Here is an 11,166-nt window from a genome sequence, read left to right on the forward strand (position 1 = left end):
AACACAAGGGCGCCGAGCGAGCGCACCTGAAGGCGCTATAAGAGGACTCGCAGTTCGCGTTAATATTTGGGAGGGTTGAATGTACTTTACGTGGTGCAGAATTTCCCCGAAACATTCTGGTTTCCTGCATTTTTGGTGGCTGTAAATCTGAAAAATGTGGCATGTAACGGCATACATCCTCCCTGAGTCGATCATTTGTCAAGCCACCTGTGGGCTCTGACTACTGACTTTGAATTTGCTTTTTGTTTTGCAAAATGGCTCAGGCTCAGTCAGAAGGGACACACAAGCATCAATTTTCAAATCTTGCTACTGCTGAGTTTGAGTCTGGACTTTTACTAGGCCCTTTTATCACATTAATCTATCGGAACATATTCCAATGTTTTGCAGTAATTCTGGTATACAATATACAATAGTTGCGCTAAAAAAACAGCTCTAAGTGGTTTTCAGATTTTAATTTATGAACAAATTGTTTAAAATATAGATTTTTAAACAATTTAAAAATCTATATTAACTAATTAATACTAATTAATTATTATTAATTAGTGCTTTGTGATTGTCTAGCATCAAAGTCACCTGCTAAATCAATATGGCTGCCATTAAAAGATGTGGTAAGTGCAGTATTATTATTATTTACTACTAATTATTTCCTGCTTCTTATTTCAAGTCAGATTCAAAGAGTTTTCCTTTTTCACCTCAAAAGCATAAAATATTACCAAGGATCTTTGGTCTAGTTTCCAACACGAACATCTTACAACACTTGAAACAAGACAAAAATTAACTTACAAGAAACTTTTCAGCAAGACACAGGAGCTTGTTTTAAGTCTTAATATTGATTAGAAAGTATTTATTCCACTATTTCACTTTCAAGGTGGTAATTTTTCACCAATATTAAAGAATTATTGACTTATAACCAGCTCCTTTATATTCATGAAAAAGTTATTTGTAAGTTGGTTTTGTTTTATTTCAAGAAATCTAAGAGGTCTGCAGTAGAACCTGGACAAAATACTTGGCAATATTTTGCAGTGTAGCAACTGGAATGTCAGCATAAAGTCACTTGACGGGAATTGAATTAGCCAACGGATTCAAAACCGCATTTTCCTCCAAATCCAAACACTACGTAGCTGTGCTGTAGAAACGCTGCTCGAGTTAAAAGGCAGTTGTGCAATTCAGCACCAGGTCTGATTTGTGTTGATGAGTTTGATACTCGCCTTTTGATTTTCACAAATAAGACACGGAGGCGTCCTCACTGCTGAGTGACGTTTGACAAAACGGTGGGTTTCTTGTTAATCAAAGCACACTTCCAAAGACATTCCCGTCTTTGCTGACATGTCCTTGATGAGTCTGACTCCATATGGTACCTTTTTTTTGTGTGTGTGTGTGCTAAAAACACCCACTTATTGAACCTTTTTTGAACTCTAGACCAGCTAAACACCTTATAGGGGGTAAAATCCAGAGGCAAGAGGCGGCTTGCTCCAAGGAATCCTGGTGATGCTTCCCGGCTGGGTCGTCCAACAGCTGCTGAGGGTGAAACATCTTGGATCCAGTCCTCTCCCCAAATGACAAAACTATTTGAATTCTCCACACAGCACGGCGCGTTGACACCTGGGCTGAGCACACAGTTGAAATCGGGGCCACTGTAGGGGACCTTGACAAACAAGTGACTTTGACTGAATTTATCAGGCAGTCCCTGGAGTTGCACACTTTACACGCACACACACACAAAACAGCCTTTGAGGAAAATTTGGTTTGTCTTGTGTCATCTCTGTGGCTCATTTCAGGTGTTATTGTCCTGTTTTTAATGGTTTTATTGAGTATATGTAATGCTTTCATGTACAGTATGTGTATATATGTAATAAATCTGAACCCCAAATTTAGACAATGACATTTGTTAGATTCAGAGACTTCACACAGGATTTCTCAAAGAGTTTTACGTTAAATTACATATTTAGCTCTGAGTTAACTTAGAATCTCAGCTTTATAGACAGACATCGTCTGAGAAGAACAATATGAAAAATTGTCTTCAGTCAATCTGGCAAACAAACCAATTTTGATACCTCCCAGAACACCTGCCTCATTCAAGTGTCAATACGTTTTGATCAAAAAACAAGTTTTTTCGAAATTGTAGTGTTTCCATTAACCAAAATCATCTTCAAAATTTTATACTTGCAGAAAATGGAGCTACTGACAGAGGGTAGATGAGCCACAAAAGATCATTGTTCAAGAAACCAGCTGTTCACAGAGTCCTGTATTTAAGTACTTTAATGACCAGTTGAGAGGAAGGAAAATACTTGATAGACGAAGGAACTCAAGCAACAGAAAAGACGAAAGTCTAGGTTGTGGCTGAACTTGGCATCAAGATCCTCCTCATGTTTCTCTCTGCTAACAGGTTTTGTTAAAATCCTCACGAGTCTTTGCCAGGTGTTATATAACATTTTTTTTTTTTTTGGCTTTGTTAAAATCCTGATTCGGTTTTCCATTCGGACTTAGATGCCTGGCCACATTGCCAAAAGTACCAACACCTGGTTTAACTGCCATGGTATCACGGTGCTTGATTAGCTGGAAAACTTAATTGACTTTGCTCTGGTGAAGAGGAAGGTTAGAGACGGTTGACCCAACAATGCAGATGTGCTGAAGGCGACTGGAGGGAAAAGTTAACAAATGTAATGATGGATAAAAACGATTAATGTTCGACCACATTTATCTGTCCAGGTTGGTCAGATTAGTTTCTTAGTTCTTGTTTGGGATGGTCAGTGCATTCCCTTTGCACTGATTCAGCACATTTAATTTACATTGAACTCAGAATCGTCATAGTAACAGAAAGCTGCAAGTCGATGCTAGCCTAATAGTTTATCAGGTTAGCCTGCAGTGGGCATTTTATTTAACCAACAGACATGCTGGCTAAAATTGCTGCTCTAAAGAAATGTTAGAGTACAGTCGACCAGCAGCTAACATTTAGCTTCTAACATCGAGCACACCTGGCTCCAGTATTAGCTAATTAGCAGATATAAAATAGCATGGTAAGTAGTTCCGCCTGCGTTTTTCAGGTTCTGAAGCGTCATTTTCTTTCAAACGTTTTAGAGATGTTCAACGAAATGAAATTACGCAAATAATTAGCTATTATGTTCCACAGAAAAATCCACAAATAGGTAAATCTGCTAAGTAATTGATGAGGTGGTCCATTGTTTTAAAATAGGATTTTTTATTTTTGGATTAGGAGTTCAGAAAATGTCAGCAACACCATTCCCCATCTAGTTTTGACTTTTAATATTAGGATATGATGTGTTGCTTTATGAGAACTTCAATAGGGTTCAAGTTCATGCTCTCAGAGATGTTTTTTATTTATTCTAAAGGTATTCATTGTTTCTTGCAGTGATTAGGTCTTTGAGTGTCTCACTAACATTAAACTTTATTTTTCAAAGCTATTTTTGTTAATCACGTGTTTTCTTGATGTTTTTTTTTTTTTCTTGCAGCGCTCACCCAGCTGTGGGGTTTGGAGATGCATGTGATCATATTTTCACAATTAAGTGAGACAAAAAAGAAAAGCTAAAAAAACAAAAACAAAAAAAGAACATTCTTACAAATGAATCATCATTCTTAATTGTATATCATTTAATATAGCCTAGATTACATTTTGGTGTTTTGATCTGAGCTTTTTCAATAAAAACATAATCAAAACATACAGAGCCTCCAGTATGACTATGTATCTGAGACTTTTTGTCTGTAATTTATATAAAAAAAAACATAAATTTCAACACATTGAGATTCAGGACGATACTTGTATGCAGCTTATAATACTATGTTGTGTGAAAATAAAAAATTCAGAAGTCTGCTTACATGAGATAAATGAACCAGACAGGGAAGATTGCATCATAAAACACACACACACACACACACACACACACACAGTTGGAGAAGATATAATAATTTAAAAAATTAATCATATGGTGAAAACCGGCTGATAAAACGATCGACACAGTTTAGTTTTTCAGTTTTATTCACTTAAATCTTCAAGTGTTAAAGCAAGAACAAAACATTTATAATGTCCTTTGGTGGGATTTTAATACACTTTATTAATACTTTATATGTAAACTAATATTCTTTGATGCCAGCACGTTGCCAATACAAAGGGAAACCAACTGCACAACTAAAAAGAAACAAAATAATGATTTAATAAAAAAAAAAAGGAAATAAAAAGAGAAGAATACCATTGCTTCTGCTTAAATAGATACATTAAAGGTTGCCTTTTTTCAATCACAGTTTGGCAGAGATACAAAAAGGACTACATGACTCGTTTTTTTTTGTTTGTTTGTTTTGTTTGTTTTTCCTTCATTTTGCCAAGAAAAAGAACTTGCAAACACACTGATGGTTCTCTATGCACTTCTTGTCTGCCTGCGGTAAAAAAATAAAATAAAATTAAATAAATACTACCCTCTGTCCACGATTGCAGGGAGCGAAGTGGCCCTAAGACAGAAACGGAGTCAGACAGCTTTACTAGATTATCTTTTTGAAAGTAGAGGAGAGGAATGAGAGAACGGAGGGAGGAGGAGAGGAGGAGAGGAGAGCTTCTTACACATGTGCATCACTAACATTGGACAGAAGAATCTTTCGACCAACGAGGGTTTACAGAGTTAAAGTTCACAAATGCACAGGTCAGTGGCAGCGTGGGGTCAGGGGGCGTAGGGGGTCAAAGGTGAGGGGGCTGAACAGGAGGAAGGGATGAGACAGAAAGACCAAGAGGGAACGATGTCGGTGGGAGATTTGGGTTAACGCGGGCAAAGTTTTTTTTTTTTTGCGTCACAAAGAGGCAATCCGGACAGATTTCCTTCTATCCACAATGCACTGACAGCAAAGAATGTCTATTTTGTTTTGTTTTGTTTTTTTGTTTTTTTTCCACCTCTCTCCGTCTGTCATCGCCTTGAAGTGTAACAGTTTTCATCTCTGAGGACGGTCTTCTTCGCTGCTTGGCAAGGACAGGTATTTTTATTTTATTTTATGATTTTTCTCTCTCTCTTTCTTCACCATCGTCAGTCCAGCAAATATTAACTCGCAGATGCGTCCCGAGGGGGCGGAGAGCTGGGGATCCGCGGGCCGCCGTCGAGAGCTGATTGGCTGCAGCTGTTGTTGCCGTGGCAATAAGAAAGGGAGTGAACGAGTCTGTCACGTTGAGTTATTCCTCCCCAAACTGGAAGGATCTCAGGTACCTGGTATGGCTTAGAGGGAGGCGGGTGGGGGGGGGACTCACCGTTCTTTGATTTATCAGGCAAATGCTCAGTTACTCATACTTTTAATAATACTTTTGTTCTTCTTCTTCTTATTTTAGACGTACACTCTTTACTTTTTTATATATTCTTTGAATTTAAATGAAAAGTTTCTGCTTTAGTCTGGCACATTCCCGTCATTGTCAGCACCGAGTCTGGCAGCGGAGAAAGCTCAGTGCGTCACAGTTCAGAAAGCTAATGGTTGTTTTTTTTGTTTTTTTTTAATTATTATTTTTTTTAATTCATTTATTAATTAAATGGTTGTCGGATATCGTTAAGGGAAAGAAGTATCGTGGGGAGAGCGGGACTGAGTGTCGCTCCCACTTGGGGAACAGGTCCTTTCAGAGCGCGGCGGCCCGGCGCGGCGTTTCCCTCCACAGCGCCGCGCCGACCAGCAGCAGCGTCAGCACGCCGCAGAGCGAAGGGGGCCTCAGGGACGCCTGGCCCGATTCGGGCCCCTTGCAGCCGCCCAGCTCGGACTCGCAGCGGGGCTTCTCGCACAGCAGGCCCGTGTGGGAGGCGGGACAGCTGCAGCGGTTGTTCACACACTCCCCGCCGTTTTGGCAGCGCAGGAGTTCGTTGTCACACACCCGGGCTGCGGTGAAAGGAACGTTAAAGAGAAAAGGTCAGAATATCGAGCGCACAAGCAGTGGACGACACTTTACTTGAAGGTACAAGGTGATCGGGACACTGTGGAGAATCAAATTACCATATCTGATGATGGGAGTGATTAAGTCGTGTTTTTAAAATGTACATTTCTTCAAGTAAATTGTCAGCAAACACAATACAATGAGTGTTTAAAGGAAAATCTTGTAAATAGCATTCACCAAATACTAAAACAGTTTTACCAATCGGGTTGCTTTAGGAATCAGTTTTACCTGCAACTTCTTCACATTTTTGTCGTATTAAGGCCACAAATTTTAATGTATTTTGTGTAAACTCTATGTGACAGACCAACACAAATTTAGGGGATGTGCAGTACCAGTTTTCTTTCACACATAGTGTTTAATCTAATCCGATTAGAGAACCGACATCTATGGGACCAATAAGGACTTTCTTATAAAAAACAAGTTATTTAAATAATTATTTAAACACATCGCAATTTTTGCGTTTGTATTGATAAAAAAGAATGTTTAAAATCGAGTCTTATCGAGTCTGGTCTATCAAATATCCCAGCAAAACATACTGACGGGTTCGGATTGGGATAAAATGTGGAGAAGTTCAAGCAGCAGGGTAAAAACTGAACCTGAGGTTCAGTTTCACTTAAAATAACTGTTTTAAGAAACGGTTTCGATTCACCTCAACAGCAGAAAAAAAACAATGCATCTAACTTCTTAAGCTGCTATCAAAACTAGCAGTTTCTTTACAAGTTCTTCACTTTTCGTCAGCTAGGTTTTCCTGTAAATTGCTACGCCGGTCATAAAACTGCAGCAAGTTCTGGGCGAACCCCGAGGCCTCTGTCCACTGCTGTATTTCTGAAAACATTTCCTAAGGAAATATCTAGCAGGCGTTCTTCCTAGACGCCCCGAAGCCCTTGAGGTGGCCTCTCCTATTCGAGTGGAGGAGCAGCAAATGAGCGTCTGCTGGCAAAAACGTTCACCGTGGCCTCAAGACGTCAACATCCAGAGGAAACTCAGACTAATTATAACTTTTTTTAAAATTTATATCTCATTAACTTGGTAACTATCGATAGCTTGTGATGATGGATGAGGACTGCAGCGTAGATCGAATGTTAATGTGATAACTCTTTTTGTGTTCAAACCATTAAACCCTTTGCAGCCCTCCAGACTCCGTCTCAAAAGTATTTTCTGACTGAGGAAAACGATTCCAGACTTGAGAGGTGTGAACTGCACTTCCATTTAATTAATGCTCAGCTGCTCCACTGTCTGCTGGAGTTCTCCGCTCAATACAGACAAACAGCGTTGCATCATCTGCCGCTCAGACGCAATGCAAAGCCAACCGAACCGAGAACCCTCTGCTAAAAGTCTGTCTGTAAAGGCCTCGAAAACAATCCTTGCCAAAGGGAAGTCGTGCCACTTTCTAAACCCAGTGGAAACGAGGTGAACTACTCTAAATTATGATCTCGTTTTAATTGTACGTAGAGGCGAAACGGCACCAACGAAATGCTTTGAGGGCTGTGGTTGTAAGTCTTGTTTCAATACCGCAACAATCAAGGACCGGAAAGGTGAGAAGCAACAATCTCCACAATCGTTGCCCTTCTCCTGAGTTAAAAGAATACTTTTTTCTTTTCTCCAAGAATCCAAAGTCTTGGAGAAAGAAAAAAAAGGGACTTTGGGTCTCCCTTAGCTGGGAGACCCAAAGTGCTCCCAGGTAAGGTGAGCAAATGGTTGCGTTCTGATTCCGTGGTTCTGTTGTCAGTTTCTCCGCCAAATGGGTTTTACTTTGGAGGAAACTTCAACATCCCAGAGATGTGGCTATTAAATAAGTGCCACATTCCCGGGTCACAAAACAGCTGATTAGTATTTGAGAGAGTCCTCGTTCACCGAACTGAAGGGTGGCGTCTGTATCTTTGAACACTTTTGAGAAGAGCCATGTCAGCTGCTTACTCTGCGTGCTTCATCTTTGTTAATCACTGCATTCTGGTGACACAAGCAGAATCACTGTATAAAGTCAGTTTGTGAAAGCTTTAAGCTGACATTGACTTTCACACCTTTGACCTTTCTGGAAGCCATTGTAGTGCGGATGAAAGTGATAAGGCTGAATTTTAGCCCAAGATACAATGATCAACTATGGGCTCTTCTCCAGACACCATGTCAAAGATTTTGATTTTAAAGTCTTAGACAATGTAGTTTGGTTGCATTAGGTTTTAGACACTGTTGAGAGCAGAAACTGACGCTTCCTCTAATGTCTGACTGGCCGACTTTGGCTAATTCTGAATTTCCCTTGAAGGACTTTCACTCATGCATAAAAGTTCATGCTGTTTGTTCATGCATTTATGAATGGAACAAGAGCAAAAAAAAAAACAAAAAAACATTGTATTTGTATCCTTACAATATTTGTAAGGACATTTTGAAGATATATTTGAAGACACTCTTCCAACAATTTAGTTTTGAACTTGTTCCAGAGTAAAAACTCCTTCTTCTTTTTTTAGCTGGCTATTTAAAGTATCAGAATGTCCAAAAATGGAAGAAGTACAAAAGTTACTACAAAGAAGCCTATGTTTTGCAGAGGCCTGTTGAGAGTTTATTACATCACAAACATCAGGGATTTTAGGGGTTTCAGTAAATGACAGGAAGGCTGAACAAGTTCATCATTACTATAGCAAAGTTACTCTTTTTTTCTTGTAAAAGTCAAATCTGTCTATAATGAAACATGTTGAATTTTGGAAATGTTACAGCTGAAGTAAGGATCTGCATTGCTTACAGTAACGCTACTCATGCTAATCTCTAACATAAGACGCTAGAGGCAAACGTTATAATCAATTTGTGTTGCAGAGCTGTGTAATACTGACATCTCTCACACACACAGTGTGACATCATCTCCTGACCTACAAAGGATGTTTAGTCAGGTTTTGTTCACACAAAAACCTTAATGTGTTTGTAGTTTTAAATGAAAAGAAGCAAATGTGGGTTGTTTTGAAGAAATCAGTTTTTTTTTTTTTTGGTCAGACATTTTAGTGTTACAGCAGTTCTGTTTTCTAATTATGTAAAAAAAAAAGTAGAATTTTTTTTGTTGTATTTATGTTTTTAAAAGACAAATCTCAATTAGCTGCAAAATAGGTGATCAGAAATAAATAGTTCTCATGTGATGTCACACTTTGTTGCTGGCAGCCATCTTGGTAGATTCCCATAACTAACTATCATGACAGTTGCTATGGAGTTGGTATGACAACAGCAAACAAGCCACAATCTCCGTCTCATGCAGGCCAATCCCAAAGCCATGGCTCATCTACGCTTTGCGCTACGTTTACCTACCAAGATGGCGGCTCACCGGCGCCGATCACTTCAGAGTTGTGGGAACTATTTGTGTTGGCCTCGACTTCTGTGACCGGTGCATCTCGTGATAATTTTTTATGGTAAAAGATTAGAAGGTGTAGAGATGTAGAAGTGTTTTAACTGCCTCAGGCATTTTGGCTAAATTTAGTAATTCTGTTTTCTTTTACAAATTCATGTCAGAATTGTTGATTTAAAAACTTTACACTATATTTCTATTTAGTTTTAACCAATAAGGTTAAAACTAAATATCCTTATTGGTTTCATAATTTTATCTGACAATGACAACATTTAAATTGACAGTCAAGCATCTAAAATTGACACAAAACAAATCAAAGTTTAAACATCAGCATCCAACCATGTCCATTTAACTTTAGCTCTTTGACTAAACTTCCAGTAAATCAGCTCCATCACAACCGAAAAAAAACAAAAAAACAAATAAATAAAAAAAGAAAAGAAAATGCACAATCTCCTCGGTGCCTGCAAGGCGTCTCCCGGACAGTGCTGACTTTAAACAAACTGAACATTAGGTGAAAATTGGTGTATATTTAGAGCTGGGACACCGAGGCCACTCTATTCCCAGTGGAGGCAAGCTGTCAAGCAAGCTGGAGGCAAACAAAGCTGCACAGCACAAACTAATAAACCAACGGAGACAAATAAACAGTGATAAACAAAGGGGCCACTTCTGCCCGTTTCACTCCTTTATGGGAGTGGAAAACAATGCGGTGAGTAATATATGAAGTCTGTGGACCATAAATATCACAATAACAAATATCAGATCTCGCTCCTAATACTCAGGACTGGGTGCATTGCCATCTCCTCGGAATAGCCAAATAGAGCTTTGATGAAAACCTTTCTGAGAGTCTCTGTATAATGCGTGACTCATGTTTGTGCGCCTTGAAGGACAGGAAAAAAAAAAAAAAGGAAATAAGTGCCGCGTGGCTCAGAAAGTTAGTTTTTACTGTCGATTCTGAGATCAAGTCTGAAGACAAGTCAGATTGATGAAACCTGTTTGATGGAAGGAGACAAATAAAAGGCTAAAAATTGATCATTATTCCAACATCGTCGATGGAAAACTTTTCTTTAGTTGGTTTTACTTTTTATGCCGATACCAGCTCCATTTTGGAAATACGGCGTCTGCTTTGAATTACATTTAGTTGGACAAAAACCTCCCATTCCAATCGTTTTATTATTCTTTCCTGCTATAATACAAATGAGTATCTCTACAAACTAAAAAAAACAACAAAAAAAAAACACTTAATCCAGTGCAGGAAAATGTTTAATAAATTCAAAATAAGAACACAAGAATAATTTCTTTTTGTATTTACCCTCATCTAAAAGTAAAAGCAGCTAAAGGGAAAGCAGGCCTCAAGCTACGCGTGTCAGGAGAGGAATTATCACCTTCAATTAGGAATGAGAAGCGCCTTGACATGAGGAAGATTAATGCTCACATAAATAAAGCAGATTTTATTAATGTTGCACTTCAGAGGAGGCGGCGGTCGAAGTTTTACGTGTGTATTAATGTGGATTTACTTGTAAAACTAACAAGCAGGAGTTTCACTTCACAAATGTCTGAAAGTCTTCAAAGATTCAGTCCTCAGTTTTACCATTGATTATCGATTGGGCTTAGGATAAGACTTTGACTGGGCACATGGATTTACTTTAAATGAAACTTTTTCTTTGTAACTCTGGCCGCAGGGGCTAGGATTGTTGGGAGGCCAACTTTCATCCCGACCAGAACATCTTCTTCCACACGTTAGTAAAATTTAAACCTCCTAACTTGTTCAAGGGATTGTATCTGTACAATACATGAAGCACTTTATGCTGACTTTTTAAAGTGCACACAGCAACTTCTGAAAATGAAGGAAGAGATAATGAATGTAAAAATAAATAAATAAAATCTCATTATTCTCGCATCTAGCACACAGTAATAACTGATTAACTGAGTTTAGTCT

General features: G+C 38.7%; 1 protein-coding gene across 9 annotated transcripts in view; it reads right to left on the bottom strand.

The window, feature by feature from the left end:
• Positions 1 to 4,297: 4,297 nt before the first annotated feature.
• Positions 4,298 to 11,166, bottom strand: part of ntng1a (netrin g1a) — a 155,538-nt gene continuing 148,669 nt past the window's right edge. For all 9 annotated transcript variants that reach the window (XM_016678911.1, XM_016678910.1, XM_016678913.1 and 6 more), the window contains one exon: positions 4,298 to 5,853. In XM_016678911.1, coding sequence (XP_016534397.1) covers positions 5,600 to 5,853 — 254 coding nt within the window. In that variant the 3' untranslated portion in view covers positions 4,298 to 5,599. The remainder of the gene's footprint in view (positions 5,854 to 11,166) is intronic.

Source organism: Poecilia formosa, unplaced genomic scaffold, assembly GCF_000485575.1.
Source record: "Poecilia formosa unplaced genomic scaffold, Poecilia_formosa-5.1.2 Scaffold193, whole genome shotgun sequence".
Lineage (NCBI taxonomy): Eukaryota > Metazoa > Chordata > Actinopteri > Cyprinodontiformes > Poeciliidae > Poecilia > Poecilia formosa.